General features: G+C 44.9%; 1 protein-coding gene across 1 annotated transcript; it reads left to right on the top strand.

Annotated features, from left to right (window-relative positions):
* Window positions 1–20,822: 20,822 nt before the first annotated feature.
* Window positions 20,823–22,281, top strand: LOC136539061 (protein trichome birefringence-like 19). The gene has a single exon (XM_066530990.1). The coding sequence runs from the start codon at window positions 20,823–20,825 to the stop codon at window positions 22,098–22,100; it is 1,278 nt and encodes a 425-aa protein (XP_066387087.1). The 3' UTR covers window positions 22,101–22,281.
* The last annotated feature ends 1,080 nt before the right edge of the window (window positions 22,282–23,361 follow it).

Here is a 23,361-nt window from a genome sequence, read left to right as displayed (position 1 = left end):
TGTTTATAATTTGCTCTTTCTTCTGCCGTTTTGGTTTTGGCGGTTAGGATCTTTTGCGGAAAAAGAACACAGCAGACAGAGGAGAGCAGGCATCTTTCTTCTCTGGGAAAGGTCAAATCCGACCATACATCAGCCACAGCCAGAGCCTGCCCTCTTTGTTTCTGGGCTGTCAGGACACTTTTTCCCTGCTGGCTGGCTGCCCCTGGGGCCGCCGGCCGGCGGCATTCCCGTATGGCCTCTGCATTGCTGCTGGATGTGGCCTCCGAAAGGCGCTTTTCTTGTCCCACGCCCACCAGGCCACACTAGTGATGAAGTATGAAGTATGAAGTATGAATTATAGACCATGTATGTCTATCTATAGCATCAGTAATGAAATATGACACGAGTGATGAGGAGAATTTCAGACTGATCATTTTACAATAATTCACATATGACCTCTCTCTCTCTCTCCCTCTCTCTGAGTCTCTGTACATTCATAGTAACAGAACAGTGCCTGTGTAGATACAATAATTCAGAATGCAGAGGCTGCCATCCGGATGCAGTACCGGTCCAAATCCAATCATTTTTTTTTTGAACGCAAAAATCCAATCATGCTATTTATTCAGGAAAGTAGGCATGATAGTCACATCCAAGCATCTCTTCTTTACTATCATCTTTCTTTTTCTGATATATTGTTGCGATGACAAGCATACTAATCAAGCAGTAAGTTGAGAGTTCCTGGATTTCCACTGCACTATTCCTGATGTGCTGCTGGCCAACTGCATAATCAAGTGACCACTGATGACCTATCACCTGTGTGCTTCATTGCACCTTTCAGAAAGAGGCCTCCATCCTAACTGATGCTCTTGCTGTACCTTATGTCATCAATAAGTGGGATTTGCAAGAGCAAAATGGCAGAAAAGAAAGAGCAGTCATCTCTGTACTTGCATCAAGGTGGCAGCTTCTAGATGTTGAAACGTCCCAGTCTTCTCTATTCTTTTTCATGCCAGTTCATCGCATGAACATATATCTAGACTGTGATTTCAAACTTTGTTATACTACTGAGGTACAGCTCATTCGAAGCAAAAAAGGAACTGGTGGTGATAGAGCAAATTTACTATTGTTAGGTCTAATCGGTTGATCATGTTTTCCTATTATAGCTGTATATTTTTTTCACGAACATGTCCTTGTGACATGTGTTTCATTAAGTAGAAGTAGAGTTTTAACGGTTACAACCATTCCGGGTAATCCTGGGATTACCAAGCAGGGAAGTGACCCGAACTAAAGATCAGACTAAGGTAACAGGTCACCCTTTTCTATCCTAACCATTGAGAATTAATAAACTAAATGGATAACCCACATTTAGAAGCACATTTACATTTTGCAGTCACCTGTTATTCTTACAAATCATTTGTCATTTGTAATTTTGCAGTCACATTTACATTTTGCAGTCACCTGTTATTCTTACATTTGTCATTTGTCAGTATTATTCGTCTTACATTGTAGAAATAATCCTTGTATTTATATTATTCTTCTTACATTGTCATTTGTCAGTATTACGATGATCCTCAAGTTTTAGTAAAAATTAAAAATACACTATTGTGGCAGGTGGCTACTAATCTTCTCTGTACTTGTTGTCTTCTCTGTACTCCTCTTCTACTTGTTGCCAAATCTCCCCTCTCCTCTATTTGTTGCCACCTTTCCTATCCTCTATGTTTTGGAAGCAGCACCTGCTTTTTTTTTTGCCAAATCTTCCCTCTCCTCTCCTCTCCTTTGTTTTGCCGATGATGAAATTGTCCAAGTCCATACATTATATGGAATATGAGCTGATGATCAAGAACTTGTGAGGAACTTGGCATCATTAGCAGCCGCCCCTACATTACCTTCTCCTCTCTTCTCTGTTATGATGCCTTGATGCTCCAAGTTCATGATCAAATGATGATTGACATGTTTCTGAGGCCTCTACTACCGCTACTACTCATTTTTTTATATATTGTTGTTTTATAGGACTACTTTGGTTTATAGACCTTTTTTTATTTCTTATACCTTCTCACGTACCTAAAGCACACTTTCTTGCATATATTAGAACAAAGCACGAAATAATGTCGCGGACACCAGACAGTTCAGCCCAAAGCCCCGAGCCTAATGAGCAGTCAACCCTTGAGGAGCAAGCAATAGAGGACCAGCTTACTCAGGAACAGTTCGATAACAAGGTAGAAAAGGATCTAGAAGTGATGCTTACTCAGGAGCAGTGTGACGAGGAGGAAGGCCCCGAAGGAGAGGCTGCTGAAGGCGAAGAAGAAGATGATGATGATGACTCAGAAGAGGGATATGAAACTCCCGATGATCCTTTCCCACGTGAAGCCAGAAGGAGGCCAACGGAGGAAGATTTGGACAAGAATTTTGACCCGAACGAGGAGGTAGGGAAAAAGCCTTAGCTTGTAAATTTTCCTAAATCTTTGGCTGTGTTACCTCTGCTAACACTTTGACCTGTTGTATATATAGGTCCCTCCTGAAACTCATAAAATATGACGTAGACGTCCGTGACATCTTGCTGGACAAGACGGAGTAGAGGAAAGGAGAGCAGAGGCAACAGCCACAGAGACAGATCATGATGCCTCTGCTCCACAAACTCAAGACACAACCATGACTACCAAGCCTAAGAGGAAATAAGGGAATAGAAAAAGAAATCTATATCCAGATAAGGCATGCTATGTGATAATGGAGGTTGGGCCAGCAGGGGAGATCCTTGAGCTGAAGGAATTAAGAGGAAAATTCCGTAATGCGATCGGGGCCCTAGTAATAGATAAATTGAACCCAGCAATCCCTAACTGGAAAGAGGTAGCAGAGAACATAAAGAATGCACTATGGGATAGGTAGCTGAAGGTTAATTTTAGATTTCTGGAGGGTAAGCATGAATTGGTAAAAAAATGCTCTCAGGATGATGGGAGAGTCATTCCGACGTTGAAGGTCAGAGCTCAACATGAAGTATATCCAAAATGGGTTAACTCCCTTCAACGAGTTCGGCAAAATAACTCCTAGTCAATGGGAGGAGCTTGTGGCTCAGAAGACTTCACCGGAGGCATTGGAGCTCAGTGCCCGTAACACCGAGATGGCGGAGAGGAACAAACACCACCATCATCTAGGCCCCGGTGGCTACTATGCCAAGGAAGAGCAGTTTAGGAAGATGGACAAAGAGGCCGCAGCTGCTAGGAATATCGATGTGACAAATTTGAAGGTACGCTCAAGGAACTGGATATATGCGAGGAGTACAGAATCATCCAGCAGTAATCTTAAGTTTGATAAGCCGAAGACCCAAGAGGCGGTATCAAGGATACTGAAATATGTTGAAGACAAGGAGAAGGGCTCATTCAATCCTTCCAGAGAGAGGGACGAGCTTAGCCTTGGCTTGGGAAACAAGGAGCACATAGGCCGCACCAGGGGGCTAGGGAAAAGGATGACCTGGAAGCAAGGATTCGAAGAGGATAGGCACATGTACAAGAAACATGGCCGAGACTGGGAGACTAGTCTTGAGCTCCAAGTGAAGGCTCTAGTTGCGAAGGCGTTGGAGGAGCAAGGACTATCTATGGAGCCACGGATATTAGTGACGCCACTGGGAGAACTGGCATTAGTTGGCAGCACTCCGAAAGTCCCTAGCAGCCAAGGTTCCACTACAGCCACAACCCTAGTCGATCGCATACGGGAACCAACTAGTTGCACCTTGGTGTTTCTCAGCGGCCAGTAGAACACTGTGATGGAGGTGGCAATGGGTGTGGCACATCCTCCCAGTGGCTTACACCACAATAATAAGATACCGCTGGACTACACTAGGGTCGAGGTGCATACAGTGAAGCCCGAGTTCATGCAGTGGAGGATAGACTACGCAACTCCCGAGGGGCTGGTGTTACTCGGAGACGTTATGTGGCAGTTCATCCTCTAGCACAAATGAGACATTATATTGACTGCTTCTTCGCTGCCTCCCCCTCTCCCAAATTTGGAGCGAGTTTGAAAGCATCTAGGCCCCTTTGTTGGGTTTCGGTGATTAATGACAATACAAAATTATTATGATAACGTGTGTTTTGTAGAGGCAAATAAGTTAGGTCATGGTAATGGAGATCAATTGGGCAATCAAGGTTGTCATGCCCCTACGATGGAAATCGTTTCGGTTTTCAAAGGATGGACGACAAGGTTAAGGATGACTAGTTCTAAGTGTCGGTTGGAGTTGGAGAGACACTTAGAGTAGTTTAGGACTTTGTTTTTCCTTTGGCCGTACTATTAAGGGGGGTATGGACGAGTAGCTTGACCTAGGTGACTCTAGTGAGTTAGGTGTAGTGCACACTTGTTAAAACTAGCACTAGGTAGCTCCTCAATATGCCTAAGATCCATTGGAGCAAACTTCATTCACATATGATCGAGAGTTGGAAGTGAATGGAGGGTCAAATGCTGACCGGACGCTGGCCGTAGGATCTGATCAGTTCATTTGATCAAGGAAATTATGTTCGGTGCGACCGGACGCTGGAGAGGTCAAATGACCGGACGCTGATGTCCAGCATCCGGTCAACTCTAGTAAGGTTCCAGAGAAGGGAATCTACGACCGGACCCTGGGGGTTTAGCATCCAGTCAAGTACAGTAAGGTTCCAGTGAGGGTTTAATGTGACCGGACGTGTCCGGTCAGTGGTGATCGGACCCTGCCAGCGTCCAGACAACACTTTATCACTAGAATGCGGGTTGAACTGACTGGAGCGTCTGATCAACATGATCGGAGCGTCCGGTCACCCCGCAGAAGCTCATAACGGTCCGTTTTTCAGGCTGCCTTATAAATAGAAGCTCCACTCATGTGTGGAGTCACTTTTGCTCATTCCAACAGCTGAAAAACACGTTTGTGAGTGCCAAGAAGAGCAATGTCCTAGTGAGGTGATTGAGATTCATGAATCCAAGAGAGTAGCCTCATTAGTGAATCAAGAGTAGCAAAGTGTGCATCCACCGTTCTCATTAGGCTTTGCATGGTCAAGTGAGAGTTCATGCTTGTTACTCTTGGTGTTCGCCATCACCTAGACAGCTTGGTGGTGATTGGGAGCTTGGTGATCACCCGGCGGAGCTTGTGGGTGACCCAACTCAAGTTGTGAGCGGTTTTGGGTGATTAGCCGCGACGGAGTGTCGAAGAATCAACCCGTAGAGAGCACTTGATCCTTGCGCGGATCAAGGGGGCTACACCCTTGCGTGGGTGCTCCAATGAGGACTAGTGGGGAGTGGTGACTCTCCGATACCTCGGCAAAACATTGCCACGTTCCTCTCTCTATTTACTTTGAGCATTTACTTTGAGCAATTCAATACTTGTCTTTACATTTATAGAATTGCCATGCTAGAGTAAGTTTGGAACATAGGTTCCGTTGTGCGTTAGATTAATAGAAACACTATTCTAGGCACAAGGGGTTAATTGGGCTAACCGTAGGATTTGATTATTGCAAGAAAATTTAGAATTAGCCCAATTCACCCCCCTCTTGGGCATCTTGATCATTTCAATTGGTATCAGAGCCTTGTGCTCATGTTTTTAAGCTTAACCGCTTAGAGCAAGATGTCTCACGGGGATGGACCTCCTCCTATCTTTGAGAGAGATGACTTTCCATATTGGAAAATCCTCATGGAGGCGTACTTAGAAGCTCTAGACATTGGTATTCTTAGAGCTGCCTCACAAGGCTTCCCAAAACCTCGGGATGCTACTAACCTACAAGGCGATGATGTTAACTATGAAAAAATGGAATGTAAAGGCTCACAACACCATCTTTAGAGGTCTTTGCAAAGATGTGTTCAACCGCATAAGGAACCACAAAGACTCCCATGCACTATTATCGGATGTTTGTGCGCTCCATGAGGGAACCAAGAGTGAGCATGAGGAATGCTATCATCTTGTGATTAAAAAGCTAAATTCATTTAAGATGCTTCCCAAAGAATGTGCTAATGAGATGTATTCACATTTGAATGTTCTTGTAGAGGAAGTCAATGGGCTTGGACTTACTCAAATGTCACCATCCGACGTTGTGAGAAAGATCTTGAGTGTCCTCCCCATTGACAAATATGGGCACATTGTGACCGTGCTACACCAAGGTGATCTTTCCACCACTACACCGACATAAATCTTGGGAAAGATCAATGCTCATGAGATGTACATGCACATCACGCCACAAGATGGCTCATCCTCTACCAAGAAGAAAGAGAAAGACTTAGCATTCAAAGCTATCCAAGACAAGGGCAAAGCAAGACTTGAGTATGAGAGCTCAAGTGATGAAGAAGATGAAGATGAAAATCTTGCTCTCATGGTGAAGAAAGCCACCAAGATGCTAAAGAAGCTAAACAAGAGTGGCATCAAGTTCGATGGCAAGAAGAAGTTCTTCACAAGCTCTAGAAGAAAGCCAATCTCCGAAATGGATTGCTTCAATTATGGGGAACTTGGTCATCTAGCACATCAATGCCCCAAGCCCAAGAAAGACAAGTTCAAGAACAAGAACAAGGGCAAGAAAGATGACTCAAGTAATGAAGATGAAGATGAGAAGAAGAAGAACAAGCCATACAAGAAGAGAGATGGCAAAAAGAGGGACTTCCACAAGAAGAAGAAGAGTGGAAAGGCCTACATCGTCGGTGATTGACTCACGGACATTGATTCATCTAGTGGATCATCTAATGATGATAGTGACAATGAGAAGGTGGCCACCATTGCTATTGATCTTTCATCTTCACCGCCACCATCGCCATCATCCTCTACACACCTATGCCTTATGGCCAAGGGTGAACGTAAGGTAACTAAGAATGATGATAGTAGTGATGATGAGCAAGCTAGTGATGATGATAGCAATAGCGATGATGATGATTCACCTTCATATGATGATCTTGTCAAAATACTAAGAAAATACACTAAGATCATTAGAAAGAGTAGAGTTAAAAATGAAAAGCTTGATGCTAAAAATGATTCACTCTTAGCTAAATGTGATACATTGGAAAAGGCTAATGTTGAGCTCAAAGAAACAAATGATGCTATATCATCCAAACTCAAGGAGCTCAAATCTTCTAAGAAAGAGCTTAAAGATCAACATGATAAACTTGAGTGGGTGCACAATGAGCTCATTACTAGCCACAATAAGCTAAAAGATGAATACACTACTCTTAAGATCAATCATGATACTCTTGTTATTGCTCAAGAATTTTTACCAAATGAGCCACATGATGCTACTAACCATGTTGTTAAGATTGATATAGCTACATCATGTGATGATTTAATTGATGAGAGCATTGAGCAAGGATCTAGTGGCAAAGGCAAGCAAGTGGTTGAGTGCAATGACTATGATGAATATGTCAAGCTCAAGAACACAAATGAAAAGCTTATGAAAGATCTTGAAGAAATGAAAAGCCACAACACCATTGTGCTAGAAACTCTTGATCATGACAAAGAGTTGATCCTTGAGAATGATAAGCTCAAAGATGAAAACAAGAAGCTCAAGGAAGAGAAGAAAGATGATGCTCTAAAGGAAGAAAATAAGAAGCTCAAGTTGGAGAAAGAGCATCTCAAGATTGGATTGAGCAAGTTTGCTAGAGGCAAGCACCTCCAAAGTGAGCTACTCATGAACACCGTCATGAAGATGGATAGAAGTGGCATTGGATATGTGGCAAGTGTAGAGAAGAAGAAGGCTCAAGTTCAACAACAACAATCAAAGCTAAAGCCAAAGCCAAAGAGATGTTTTGAGTGTGGACAAGAAGGCCATTTTGCTCATGAGTTCCAAACTCCACCGCCACAACCCTTGCCCAAGCATGCTAGACCTTTTGCTTTCAATGCTCACTACATGCTTAGAAAGGATTCTAGGGGAAAGATGAAAGTCATGTTCTTAGGTCCCCCTAACAAGAATAGGCCTAAGAAGATTTGGGTGGCTAAGTCACTTGTTAAGAAGGTGAAGGGCCCTCAACAAGTTTGGATTCCTAAAGCTTGAATCTCTTGTGTGTAGGTGAACTACAAGACCGGTGGAAGTCATTGGATTATTGATAGTGGTTGCACTCAACATATGACCGGTGATCCTCATATGTTCACCTCACTAGATGAAGAGGTAGATGGACAAGAGAAAATAACATTTGGAGATAATTCAAAGGGCAAGGTTAAAGGATTGGGCAAAGTGGCAATATCAAATGATCATTCCATCTCCAATGTGCTATATGTTGCCTCATTGAGCTTCAACTTGCTATCCGTTGGACAATTGTGTGATCTTGGCTTCCAATGCTTGTTCACCGAGAAGGAGGTTGTTGTATCCAAGGTAGATGATAATCAAGTAATATTCAATGGATTTAGATACAACAACTTATATCTAGTGGACTTCACCTCCGAAGATGCAAATTTGAAGACTTGCCTATTCACCAAAACAACACTTGGGTGGCTATGGCATAGAAGACTTGCTTATGTTGGGATGAGCTCACTCAAGAAACTTATGAAGAATGATTTGGTGAGAGGGTTGAATGATGTGAAGTTTGAAAAGGACAAGCTTTGTAGTGCATGTCAAGCCGACAAGCAAGTTGCAAATACTCATCCAACCAAAGCTTTCATGTCAACCATAAGAGTGCTAGAACTCCTTCACATGGATTTATTTGGACCAACAACATACAAGAGATTGGGAGGGAATCTCTATTGTCTTGTGATTGTTGATGACTATTCAAGGTATACATGGGTATTCTTCCTTCATGACAAATCCAAAGTTGCATCTTGCTTCAAGAAGTTTGCCAAGAGAGCTCAAAATGAATTTAAAGTGAAGCTCAAGAAGATAAGAAGTGACAATGGCAAAGAATTTGACAACACAAACATTGAAGCCTATTGTGATGAAGTTGGAATCAAATATCAAGTCACCGCAACTTATACTCCTCAACAAAATAGTATAGTTGAGAGGAAGAACCGGACATTGATCACTCTTGCAAGAACTATGCTTGATGAGTACAACACCCCCGAAGCTCTATGGGCGGAAGCAATCAACACCGCATGTTATGCATCCAACTGCCTATTCCTTCAAAAGTTCCTTGGCAAGACACCTTATGAGTTGCTCAATGGGAAGAAGCCGGACGTCTCCTTTAGGGTGTTTGGTTGCAAATGCTACATCTACAAGAAGCGGCAACACCTAGGGAAGTTCCAAAGATGTTGTGATATTGGTTTTCTTGTTGGTTACTCGTCAAAGTTCAAAGCATATAGAGTATTTAATCATGCCACCGGCTTGGTTGAAGAGACATATGATGTGGAATTTGATGAATCTAACGGCTCCCAAGGAGCACATGAGAATCTTGATGATGTTGGTGATGAACCATTGAGGGAGGCCATGAAGAATATTCTGGTGGGAGACATCAAGCCAAAAGATGATAAAGATGATGTACAAGTCATTGATCAACCTTCATCAAGTGTGCCACAAGATGGTGAAAAAGATGGGAGAGTAGAAAATGAAGATACTCATATCTATCATGAGCAAATGGTGGTACAAGCACAAGATGTTGATGCTCCACAACCTCCTCCTCAAGTGGTTAATAGAAGAAATACACCTCTCCTACAAGATCATCCACAAGATCTCATCATAGGGAGTCCATCAAAGGGTGTAATGACTCGATCTCAAAAAACTTGCTTTATTTGTTGCTCATCACTCTTTTGTCTCTTGCTATGAGCCTACTAAGGTAGAAGAAGCTCTTAAAGATCCAGATTGGATCAATGCCATGCATGAAGAGTTGAACAACTTCACTCATAATGAAGTTTGGACTCTTGAAGAGCGACCAAAAGGTGCAAGAGTCATTGGAACAAAGTGGGTGTTCCGCAACAAGCAAGATGATCAAGGTGTTGTTGTGAGGAACAAGGCAAGACTAGTTACAAAGGGGTTCTCCCAAGTTGAAGGTTTGGATTTTGGAGAGACCTTTGCACCGGTTGTAAGATTAGAAGCCATCCGTATCCTACTTGCATATGCATCACATCATGAAATAAAACTATATCAAATGGATGTGAAAAGTGCATTTTTAAATGGCTTTATTAATGAACTAGTCTATGTTGATCAACCTCCTAGGTTTGAAGACCCTAGATATCCTAATCATGTTTATAGGTTGTCCAAGGCACTATATGGGCTTAAGCAAGCCCCAAGAGCTTGGTATGAGCGCCTTTGGGACTTCCTCATTGACAAAGGCTTCACCATTGGGAAGGTCGACACCACACTATTCACCAAGAAGCTTGATGGGCATATCGTCATTTGTCAAGTATATGTTGATGATATCATCTTTGGATCATCAAATGAAGACTCATGCAAAGAATTTGGTGAATTGATGTCGAAGGAGTTCGAGATGTCCGTGATTGGTGAGCTTACATTCTTTCTTGGTTTTCAGGTCAAGCAAATGAAAGAAGGCATCTTCATCTCTCAAGAGAAATACACAAAAGATCTTCTCAAGATATTCAAGATGGATGAATGTAAGCCAATCAAGACACCAATGCCTACCAATGGACATCTCGACCTAGATGAGGGAGGTAACCCGGTTGATCAAACTCTCTACCGTTCTATGATTGGTAGCTTGTTATATTTAACCGCATCTAGGCCCGACATCATGTTTAGTGTGTGTATGTGTCCTAGATTTCAAGCTAATCCTAAGGAAACACATTTAATTGCCGTAAAAAGAATCCTTAGGTATCTTAAGCACACACCAAGCATTGGCCTTTGGTATCCCAAAGGAGCTATATTTGAATTGGTTGGCTATTCTGACTCAGATTATGCCGGTTGTAAAGTTGATAGAAAAAGCACATCTGGAGGGTGCCATTTGCTTGGTAGATCACTTGTGTCTTGGTCCTCCAAGAAACAAAATAATGTGGCTTTGTCCACCGCTGAAGCGGAATACATTGCCACGGGTGCTTGTTGTGCACAAATTTTATACATGAAACAAACTTTGCTAGACTATGGTGTAGTTCTAGAAAAGGTACCTCTTTTGTGCAACAATGAAAGTGTGGTAAAACTTGCAAATAATCCGGTTCAATACTCTCGCACCAAGGACATAGATATCCGCCATCACTTTCTAAGAGATCATGTTGCTAAAAATGATATATCACTAGAAGGTGTAAGAACCGAAGATCAATTAGCGGATATCTTCACTAAACCGCTAGATGAGGCTACATTTTGTAGATTGCGGAATGAGCTCAATGTACTTGATTTTAGTAACTTCACTAAAAATTGAGCTTGTGTAGTCCCTTGCATTCATTGTAAAATACAACATGTTTGATTTTTTGCAATGCATATAGGGCTTGTTTAACATGGTTAAGATAACCGTCGAAAAGCATGTGAAGAAGCTTAACCTTGGATCAAACTTGACAAGCAACTAGATTTACTTACAAAGTACTGCATATGCATGGATGTTGTTTTGTTGTTTTGTTCCATTTGCCCTCTTATTGCCTATTTTCTTAAAAAGAATTATAGCCTAAGGCAAAATATTTTGAAAAATATAAGGGTTTGAGAGAGGTCACTCACATTAGTCCCAATTGATGTTTATTTGGATCTTATTCAAGTTGGGACTTGATTGGGAACAGGCAGCACGAAAGAACATTGAAGATTTACTAGAAAAGGGTGACCGGACGCTACACTGGACGCTGCGTTTGTGTGTTTGGTCAGGAAGGGATCCAACGTCCGGTCGATCTACATGGAGTTCAAGGCAACTGATCGGACCCTGCCTGCGTCCGGTCATGGACCACCGGACATGTTCGGTCGCGATTCTAGAGGAATTGGACCTCTCTGGAATCAACCGGACGCTGGGTGGTAGCGTCCAGTCGCTACCACCGGAGCGTTCGGTCAGTAGATCCCGTGCGGTATCAGGACTCTTCTTCTATTTCCTATTCTGTCGTGTTGGGGGCCCATATAACCACTAGTGTCGTTCCTTGCCTCACATCCACCATGACCTAGCCCTAGCCAGCGCCGCCGCAGCTCTTCCACGCAACCGTGCACCTTTGTCGCCGGAGTGCAACCCGCGCTCGCCCCTGCTCTACAACCGTGCACCACTGCAGCCGCACGCCACCGCAGTCGCTCGCCATGTCCATCTGCTGCCATGGACATGAGTCCCCGCGCCTCCACCACGCCAATCTATCGCGCCAGCAGTGCTCGTGCTAGCCACCGAGCGCCATCCAAGCCCGCACCTGCCGTGCCCTAGCCCTGCCTCCTCGTTGGTAAGGCCAAACCCTTGCTTTCAATTTGCTTTGCTTGTGACCTAGATCAATTGCAAAACACTAATTTCAAATCACATCTAGGGATGTCAATTCATTCATCGCTCAAAACCCTAACCCTAGCCGGTTCTGAGGTTTCCCCCCGCATGGCGCATCTCTTCTTTTCTCAGATCGCCAGTTCGTCAGGTAGAAAGCCCGTCGCCTCAATTTCGTACCTACATTGCTTGCTTCCTAGGGTTTTCACATCTATTAGATATATCGTATTTACTTGTATATCCATCTATTCCATCGTGCAGTGAGTCAGTGTCGTTGAGGTGACAGGTGCAGTTGTCAGACAACTCAGGGCCAAGCTCGCGAGTACGGATCGAGGCCAAGCCTCAGGAGTGTCAGTTTGATAGTTGATCTTCATCAGCGGTAGTTCATCTTCTTGTCAGATCAGATGGCTCACATGAAGAATGTTGGGGGGTGGTCTAGGAGATGACGATCAGAGGCCCCCGCCTCACTTGCCCACAGGAACCAAAGGCAAGGCGATGAAGCAGGTTACATCTAAGAAGCACAAGTACCCCGACATAGAGATAGCAAGAGCAGCAGCAGTCACTGAGGCCGCAGAGCGTTCCAAGAGAGGCGGCGCTCGTAGTGGTGTTGTCATTATAGATCCATAGCTCACACCAGCATAGAGGGCAGCAGTTGAGGAGGCAGAGCGTCGTCATGGTGGTCCACCTAGGACTATCAAGATGGCAGGACGTCGACTGGCTATTGAGGAACCTCGACCTCAGGGGGAGTCCCAATAGGAGCCACAGCAGTAGCCCCCACCAGCAGAGCCTTAGCCAGCTCAGGAGACTCGAGAGGGCCAGCAGGCTGAGGAGACCGAGCAGTCACCCCAGCTACGCCGCTCTGGTCGTACTAGTGCTACAGTTCCACCGAGGCCAGCTACACAGTGTAGGGGTTCACGCCCACCACCTAGACCATAGGGTCCACCTCTAGTGGTACATCTTGACTTGAGGGCCGCCATGGCCAGACAGGTTTGGTAGCTGAGATTTGTAGAGTTTGAGGTGTGGTTCCCTCCAAGGAGGGATGAGAGAGCAACAGAAGGATTTCTACAATGCTTATCTCAACAGTGGGGCAGTGTTCAGATCTCAGCGGGTATGCAGTATAGAGTCTATTGTGGCAGTAGCCGGAGAGCATATCTGCCCCTACTTATCATATTTACCGGGGCTGACAGATCTGATTAGCTAGACTAGACTGTATGTACCATCTTGGGTTTGGTAGTTTTATGCTTCGCTCTACGTTGACCTGCAGCATAACTTCATTCACTTTGCATTCAACGGTAGAGACTATAGGGTGATGAGTTTTAGGGCCAGGGAGATACTGAGGCTACAGGAGCATCCTGTCAGATTGCATGAGGTATGTTATAGATAGCAGGAGCCTCCTAGGTGTCCTCTTGGAGGGATGGTGCCCCTTACAGATCTTGTGCGCCATTGCTTTAAGGAGCCCTTTGGTGAGGGGTCGAGGAGGAACCCCAGTGATCTTACTCCTATAGCTCGAGTGCTAGAGGCTATCATCAGGAGGACACTACTTCCTTGGTTGGGATACAGAGAGGGTCTGACTTGCCTACAGCTCTAGCTCCTCATTGCCTTGATGCAGCAGACTGTGTTTGATATTTGGGACCTCCTTGTATCAAAGATGGAGGATACTATAGCGGAGGACTTCAAGGGTCGCATGCAGCTCCCATATGCACATTGGATCACTTTCCTAATGCTTAAGGCTATGCAAGGTAGGACCCCTGAGATGGTTGTAGAGTACAAGGGTGCCACCACTGAGTTTCTAGCTTATAACATGGCATAGAGGATTAGGCACAGCACACCACAGGCACCCACTCAGCCTAGCATCGTCTAGATGTTCTAGAGTCAGTAGCTTAGCAGGACGAGATTATCAGAGGCATAGCCGCTACTGAGGAGGAGGAGCTTGAGGCACAACAGGAGGTGACAGAGTCTAGTGACAGTTCGGATGATGACTATCTACCGATTCCTCATATGCCTCCACACAGACATGATGTAGAGGCCGGCAGTTCTAGCTCAGCTCCACCTACACCGCAGACGGACCCCACTTTGATTGCTATTCTTGAGCGGATGCAGCAGAATCAGGCACGACAGGCTCAAGAGACGGCTGCCAACTTCACACAGTTTCAGGCTCATCAAGACGAGTTCCAGCGGCAGCAGCAGATCCTTCAGCAGTAGCAGCAGCAGATGCATCAGCAGCAGTTACTCATGTAGTAGTAGTTTATGGGATTTATGCAGCATGTAGTAATAGCACTTAGGGCCCCACAGCCATAGCCTTCGCCCCAGCTTGCTCAGCCTACCACCACTATGACGACTCTAGCAGTACAGCCTAGTGGGCTTCAGAGTCAGGGACAGCCACCAACTCTGTTTGCTTCTCCCATAGTTTAGGTGTCCTAGTGGTTGTCCTCACCAGTGGTAGCCCCACAGTTCACACCATATCACACGGGCTTCTCACCGGATCAGTCTTCCTCGCTATTTGTGCCTGACACATCAGTCTCTAGGAGTCTTGGAGCATCCTTCAGCAAGTTGACCGGCATGCCTACACCGCCAAATATGCATATCACCGATCCTTCTATAGCAGCCCCTGTCGCTGTGACTACTCAGAGGCTCCCTTCGTCTGTCGCCTCTTCAGATCCTATGACAGATGTACCAGCAGCATCTTAGGCAGCACCTGCCCTAGCTCAGACCTAGACCGCTTTAGAGACACTTCTAGCCACAGAGGGTCAGTCAGTACAGAGCTCAGGGTTAGATGATGATGGCGCCCAGTTTCATCTTGCTCCTCGTACCTCAGCGCTAGCTCGTCTGCTGTAGCCCCGCCGACTGACCCTTAAGTTTTGGTGTTTGACACCAAAGGGGGAGAGGGTTCGAGTATGTAGACTCAGAGGGAGCGACATTTAGGGGGAGCTAGTTATCTATTATTAGCTTATTATCTATTGCATTTGGAGTTTCTATGTGTGTGATACATTATGCATCCATGTTTACTATTATATCTATGTGATGTGTTATCTACGTGATTGTGATACATGACATGTGTGCTCTCTACTTTGTATTCATTGGTATGTCATATCACTTGTGTTATGCTCATTTGCTTTGCTTCCGCGTTTATACTCCGATGCAAATGAGCTTTATTACTTGTACTCATGCATGCTTAATTCATATCCCTTGAGTACATTGTGTTGGCTTATGTCATATAAGCTTGACTAACACTTTTGTTCTTATCGACAAAAGCTTATATGAACCAAGCCCATCAAAAACCTCACTCTTTCACATACTCGAGGTGGTATTTTCATCAATCACCAAAAAGGGGGAGATTGAAAGCATCTAGGCCCCTTTGTTGGGTTTCGGTGATTAATGACAATACAAAATTACTATGACTAACATGTGTTTTGCAGAGGCAAATAAGTTAGGTCATGGTAATGGAGATCAATTGGGCAATCAAGGTTGTCATGCCCCTACGATGGAAATCGTTTAGGTTTTCAAAGGATGGACGACAAGGTTAATGATGACTAGTTCTAAGTGTCGATTAGAGTTGGAGAGACACTTAGAGTAGTTTAGGACTTTGTTTTTCCTTTGGCTGTACTATTAAGGGGGGTATGGACGGGTAGCTTGACCTAGGTGAGTCTAGTGAGTTAGATGTGGTGCACACTTGTTAAAACTAGCACTAGGTAGCTTCTCAATATGCCTAAGATCCATTGGAGCAAACTTCATTCACATATGATCGAGAGTTGGAAGTGAATGGAGGGTCAAATGCTGACCAGACGCTGGCCGTAGGATCTGGTCAGTTCATTTGATCAAGGAAATTGTGTTCGGTGCGACCGGACGCTAGAGAGGTCAAATGACCGAACGCTGATGTCCAGCGTTCGGTCGACTCCAGTAAGGTTCTAGAGAAGGGAATCTGCGATCGGACGTGTTCGGTCAGTGCTGATCGGACCCTGGGGGTTCAGCGTCTGGTCGAGTACAGTAAGGTTCCAATGAGGGTATAATGCGACCGGATGCGTCCGGTCAGTGGTGATCGGACCCTGCCAGCATCTGGTCAATACTTTATCACTGGAAGGCGGGTTGAACTGATCGGAGCGTCCGGTCAACCCGCAGAAGCTCGTAATGGTCCGTTTTTCAGGCTGCTTTATAAATAGAAGCTCCACTCATGTGTGGAGTCACTTTTGCTCATTCCAATAGCTGAGAAACACATTTGTGAGTGCCAAGAAGAGCAAGGTCCTAGTGAGGTGATTGAGATTCATGAATCCAAGAGAGTAGCCTCATTAGTGAATCAAGAGTAGCAAAGTGTGCATCCACCGTTCTCATTAGGCTTCGCGTGGTCAAGTGAGAGTTCGTGCTTGTTACTCTTGGTGATCGCCATCACCTAGACGGCTTGGTGGTGATTGGGAGCTTGGTGATCACCTGGCAGAGCTTGTGGGTGACCCAACTCAAGTTGTGAGCGGTTTTGGGTGATTCGCCGTGATGGAGTGTCAAAGAATCAACCCGTAGAGAGCACTTGATCCTTGCGCGGATCAAGGGGGAGCGACACCCATGCGCGGGTGCCCCAACGAGGACTAGTGGGGAGTGGTGACTCTCCGATACCTCAGCAAAACACCGTCGCGTTCCTCCCTCTCTATTTACTTTGAGCAATTCAATACTTGTCTTTACATTCATAGAATTACCATGCTAGAGTAAGTTTGGAACATAGGGTGCAAGTCCGTTGTGCGTTAGATTAATGGAAACACTTTTCTAGGCACAAGGGGTTAATTGGGATAACCATAGGATTTGATTATTGCAAGAAAATTTAGAAGTAGCCCAATTCACCCCCCCCCCCTCTTGGGCATCTTGATCCTTTCAAAGTTGTTGAGGTCGAGGAGATATTTTCATCGTCTCATGACCCCCACATTCCTGAGATGCCACATTCTTCCCCGCCTCCTAGCGAGCATGTGCCTGATGAGATGCCACAACCTTCTCCAGCTCGTACCGAGCAAGTGCATGATGAGATGCCACAGTCTTCTCAACAAGCACAACCGTTACATGAACAACGAGTGCCTCCTGAAGAAGGTGATGCACAACAAGATGAGGACGTACCTAAATGGGAACTTCAAAAGAAGATTCCAATCAACATAAGGCCAGTTTATGTTCTGATCAAAGACGTCTCATTGGTGTCCAAGTAGTATTCCCATGACCAGTTCAAGCCTGAGAACCAAGTTAAAATAGTCCCATCATGGGGTTCTGAGGAGGCCATCACTAGCAAACTCCACCAAATTGCAAAGCAGTATCCAAATGTTGATGCCATCAAATGGTCAAAGGATTGCCCAAAAACATATGAAAGAGGCAAGCCCTTCCTACCAAATCGGGACATCCAGCGCCTACCACTTGGAATGAGAAGGTTCCATGATTGGTACTTGCGTGTTCTCCCAATGAGCATAGATATCATACAAGCATGCTTCCCCACCGGCACATTTGGAAGCCCAGCCGGGAAAATTATCTTTGACTTCAATGACATGCACACATGCTTTCACCTGGGAGAAATAGAGATGAATCTAATTCGCACGTGGTGCCTGTAAGTCCTTGTCCTCCCTATATGATATGAAAGTAATCTTTGAATTTTGTTGTAACTAACCCACGCCGTGATTTGTAGAATGCAAGTGCACATTGTCAAACAAATGCCAAGTGTGAAAGCCGGGTATGTAGACCCTCAAGCTATAGCTCAAACAAATTTTAATTACCCTAAATGGTGGACATTGGATGCCAAAGAGCTAGCTGCTGCAAAGACTCTTCGGGAGAAAGAGCGCATCCATATGGCGAAACTAAGGGAAGAATCCCTTAAGGTTGCGGCATACATTGCCCTGGCTTTCAAAAATCTCCAACACTCTACTATATGGCTACCATACAACTTCGAGTAAGTTCAACTCTATACTTAAAGCTTTGTTCGATATATTTTATTCGATGCAAAAGAGCTTATCTAGTTCTATGATTAAATCCATGCAGCAACCACTGGATTTGTATAGCCGTTGATGTCGGGAGGAGCATGGCATGGGTCTTTGATTCATTAGATAAGGACACGGTGACATACAAAGACTTCATATCGATTCTCAAGACGTATATATATCGACAATCCTCATTAGCTTATATGTTTATATACATACTTGTAACGTTCACTTTTAGATACTAACAAGTTGTATTTGCTAAAATAATTCGAACAGGGCATTTAGGTTCTATGTCACTTATCATCACAGAAGGCATGATCCAGCGAGGAAGGAAAAGCTGGCTATAAAAACACTATGTGCGGTAAGTGTAACTTACTTCTTCAGTACTCCGTTACATGGCTGTCAAAAGCATTACCTAACATTTTCATATGCAAAACACACAGTGCCCCAAGCAGAGGCCTGGGAGTGTACATTGTGGATACTATATATGTTCTTTGATGAGTAACACCAGTGCCTACAGGAGACACCCCTTAAGGGTAAGTTTGAACCTCTTCATCAGTAGTATAAAAACTTCGTACATGGTATGAAATACTAAACCGAAACTTGTTCTCTTGTAGCGGAGAGAAGAGAAAGGAATGAAAAAAGACCCATACAAGGATGACCAACTCTTAGAGCTTGTCGGCAACCTTTGCAACTTCATATTGGACCAGATTGTACACATCAAAGGCGCCTACCATGACCGAAAGTCTGACTTAGGTAGAAATCCTCAGTACCAACATCTTTGTGAGACTGAAAGGCTAGCTCTAGGACGTTGATAACAATGTTTATGGAATTTGTATATTAAATGATGGATTGTATATATCCTTATGAATTGGACTTGTAATTGTAGTTTATATAATACTATTGTGCTTGTAGTCGCGTTCGGAACGTTGGTCGCGGGGTATTCGGCAATGCGAACGCGGTTCGAAAAGTTGGTCGCGGGGCATTCGGCAACGCGAACGCTGGATGGAATACACGGAAACAAACAGTTCTGATCGAATTTGAATTGTAAATTTAATTTTTTTTTTGCGGGAAAATGAACTGTAGGGGCGGTTCTAGATTGAACCGCCCCTACAAACAGGTATTATAGAGACGGCTGGCACTACAGCCGCCACTACAAATCGATTTGCAGGGGCAGCTAGTAATATAAGCCGCCCCTACAAATAGATTTGTAGAAACGACTGGTAATACAAGCCGCTCCTACAAATCGATTTGTATGGATGGCCTGGGAACTGCCCCTACAAATGCATGATTTGTAGAGACTCTTGCGTAGGGGCGGCTGGGCAAACCGCCCCTACAAAAAGTTACCAGTCGCCCCTAGAAATGTTTTTTTTAGTAGTGAATATACACTATATCTAAATATATAGTAAAAATAATGTAGCTAAAAATTAAGCCAAAATATATAATTTAGAACCGAAGGAATAGTTGATATTTGACGCGAGCCAATCATCCTCTCTGTCATGGATGGATGGATGAGGATATGTTGTAACCTACCGAACACAGCTGAAGATGACTCATGGATGCAGGTGATAACAGCACCGGTCCGGTGTTTGACCCAATCGTTCTCCCTTCTCACGAATGCCCAATTAAACTAGAAAGTAACATGGCCAAATTGTACTGCTACAATTAGCTAGCGTGCTTAGTGTGCAGCCCACTTCTGCGCTGCACATACGTACAAATAAACTTTATATATAACATAGTTAATTAACATTTTTAACGAGCCAATGCAATCATCCTCAATCATATATAGATGGTTGAGGATTTGTTGTAACCTACCGAACACAGCTGACGAGATGATCGACTCATGCAGTGATAGCATACATCACAAGAGCACCGGTGCGGTGTTTGGCCCAGTCGGCTGTTCTCCCTTGTCATACATGCCTGCCCAATTAAACTAGCTAGGAGCGTAGGAACGTGGCCAAAATGCGTTGCGGGGGAATGTCTTGTGTGCTATTAAAAATGATTGTAATGTTTTGTGTATCTTAAAAAAGTTCAGTGGTCTTCAGCGTCACTGCTCCAACTTTTTTGTGTCATCTATGTCACTGCCGTCAGTTTGGGCTCTAACGCCGTCAACTGTAGGTGTGAAAAGTCAAAAATACCCTTAAGTTTAAATATGTCATTAAATTTTTTAAGAATCTTAATGACTTCAAATGAAAAAACTCAAAACTAGAAAGTTGTAGATCTCGTCGAGATCTATAATTTTCATATAAAAATTATCTTCATTTAATTCCGCAAAAAATATGATTTGATATGATTAATATATCTTAGAAAAATCATATTTTTTTGCGAAATTAAATAAAAATAATTTTTATATGAAAATTATAGATCTCGATGAGATCTACAACTTTCTAGTTTTGAGTTTTTTTCATTTGAAGTCGTTAAATTCTTAAAAAAATTAATGACGTATTTACACTTAAGGGTATTTTCGACTTTTTACACCTACAGTTTGACGGTGTTAGAACCCAAACTAACGGCAGTGGTACGGAAGGCATAAAAAAGTTAGAGCAGTGGCGCTGAAGATCTCTGAACTTTTTCAGAGGCACACAGAACATTACGATCTTTTTTAATGGCATACAAAGAATTCGCCCAACATATAAACATGCGCACCCGGGGAGGAAGACTTAGCCAATTGTGTAGTGTGTAGCCATGAGGTCTCTTCTCCACACCACCGATGCCAATAATCCCCATCCCCCTGCTGCTGGCAGCAGGAAGCACTGCAGCAGCAGATGCTTCGTGGTGTCCCTTCTCCTGGTCCTGGCAGCTCTCGTAGCTTCGGACGTGTATCTCAGCTTCCCAAACCGACGGAACCTTCTTCGGTTATTCCCCCAGCCGCTGCTGTCTCGCCGACCCAGCAAACAGCGAGGAGTTGGCGGTGAGGGCGGCGGCTGTGACATTTTCAGGGGCGAGTGGGTGCCGGACCCGGACGCGCCCTACTACACCAACGACACCTGCAAGGTGATCCACGAGCACTACGACTGCATGAGGTACGGCAAGCCGGACCTGGGCTTCGTCAACTGGCGGTGGCGCCCTGACGGCTGCGACCTGCCCCGCTTCAATCCATGGCGCTTCCTCCACATGATGAGGGGCAAGTCCCTTGCCTTCGTGGGCGACTCCCTCGGCAGGAACCAAAAGGACTCGCTCATCTGCCTCTTGACCAGGGTCGCGGAGCCTACGACAACGACCTGGCTAAGCAGCAAGCACACCGTGTACTACTACGGCGACTACAACTTCACCGTGTCCCACTTCTGGGCGCCGTACCTCGTCCGGCACGAGCAGATCGACGAGGATGGGCCAGCGCACACGGGCGTCTGGAACCTCTACCTCGACGAGCCGGACGACGTGTGGGCGGCGCACGTCGCGGAGTTCGACTACGTCGTCGTGTCGGCGTCTAGCTGGTTCTACCGCCCGTCCATGCTGTACGAGGCCGGGCGGCTCGTCGGCTGCCACTACTGCAAGCTGCCCAACGTGACCGACCTCACGCTGCGCTACGCACTGCGCATGGCCACGCGGGCCGCGCTGCGGGCGCTGTCTGGCGCCGGCGATGGCCGCGGCACGGCGCTGCTGCGCACCGTGGACCCGTCGCAGTACGAGGGCGGGGAGTGGAACGGGGACGGCAACTGCGTCCGGACGGCGCCGTACCGGCGTGGCCAGAAGAGGGTCGAGGGCTTCGAAAGTGATTTCCGCGCGCTGCAGGCGGAGGAGTTGGCGTCGGCGGCGAAGGCGGCGACGGACAGTGGCAGCAAGGTGAGGATGCTGCTGATGGACACAACGGAAGCCATGATCCTGCGTGCGGACGCGCACCCGAGCAAGTACCGGGGATGGACGCCGGAGAAGCACTTCACCCTGCACAACGATTGCGTGCACTGGTGCCTGCCCGGGGCCATTGATACTTGGAACGACATGCTGCTCCATATGTTGAAATGATCAGCAATCAATAATTTGAAGAGTCAATAAAGTCAACCCAGTGTGGCTGCAGTGTAAAGTGTACTATATGGTATAAGTACGTACAATCGATCCCATGCAGGGTGCAAAATGTACGGTCGGATAAATATATGGAATTATCGATACATACATATATAAACACACTAGCTGGGCCGAACCGAGTGTTTTCTTGTGGGTGTGCAAGCCTTAAGGCTTTGGTTTGTATCTGGATTATCAACTGTGTGTACCATCTACGGGTGGCCGGTAGAAGCTGGAACATTGTTTTCTTATTAAAGAATAAACACACATTGTATACTTCTACATTACCCCTCAATCATAACTTACACAAGTTGAGATTGTTTCTAAATTCATGCAGCTTGTTAACTGATTGAGCTTCGGTAAGCCCATTGGCCACTTGATCTGTTGATCATCGCGCTAGATATGATTCTGATATTTTGCAGCTTCTGAGAAACATGTTCTCTTACAAACTGATAGTCTATTTCAATATTCTTGGTCCTAGCATGGAACACAGGATTAGGTGATAAATATATTGCACCAATAGTATCATCACACCAAATAAGAATGGCTGCCTTCGGATATTGTGGCACGCCCAGCTCATTAGGTAATGTGTGCACCCAAATTTGCAATCTATAATATTTTGTCCAGACTGAGCTCAAACAAGATGCCAAGTATTATTCCTTTTGAGTGCATCAAACTCTATATGCAGTGCACGCCGCCAATAATCAGGCTGAAGAGCTTCACATAATGAACATGGCTCCTTTACTTCACTGCTCAAACCATATACCATACGGTCCATCAGTATAAGTTTTTGGTTTGCGTAGTATACCATCAGTATAAGTCTTTGGTTTTCTTATTTATCCTATTTTAGCATATTAAGATTAAATAAATATATATTTCAACTATTACCTCTAATTAGTAATAGATGATCATAGCCATCTGATCTCATTAAATGAACGACTCATAGTTAGTTGAGTAATACCAAGCAAAGTCCAACACACTGAAATAAAACCTGAATGGCAGTGTCTCACTCTCAGAGCCGTTACTGTCATCGTTTGCAGTATTACTTGCTTGTGGAAGCAGGTGCACCTGTCCTCAGATATCGTCGATACATCTGGAAACTTTGGAAGCACATGCGCAATGAAACTGTAAACATGCGCAATGCGCAAGTGCAGCAGGTTCCATGCAAGCAGTACGTCACGCGATATGCATGTACTCTGCGCATCTCTTAATTAAGATCCATATC

The sequence above is a fragment of the Miscanthus floridulus genome, chromosome 2 (assembly GCF_019320115.1).
Source record: "Miscanthus floridulus cultivar M001 chromosome 2, ASM1932011v1, whole genome shotgun sequence".
Taxonomy (NCBI): domain Eukaryota; kingdom Viridiplantae; phylum Streptophyta; class Magnoliopsida; order Poales; family Poaceae; genus Miscanthus; species Miscanthus floridulus.
Note: the sequence above shows the minus strand (reverse complement) of the source record. Positions and strands in the feature narration are given on the sequence as shown.

What these genes read in the sequence shown, in the direction of transcription:
- LOC136539061 (XM_066530990.1), top strand. Translation starts at nt 20,823, where the DNA reads ATGAGGTCTCTTCTCCACACCACCGATGCCAATAATCCCCATCCCCCT.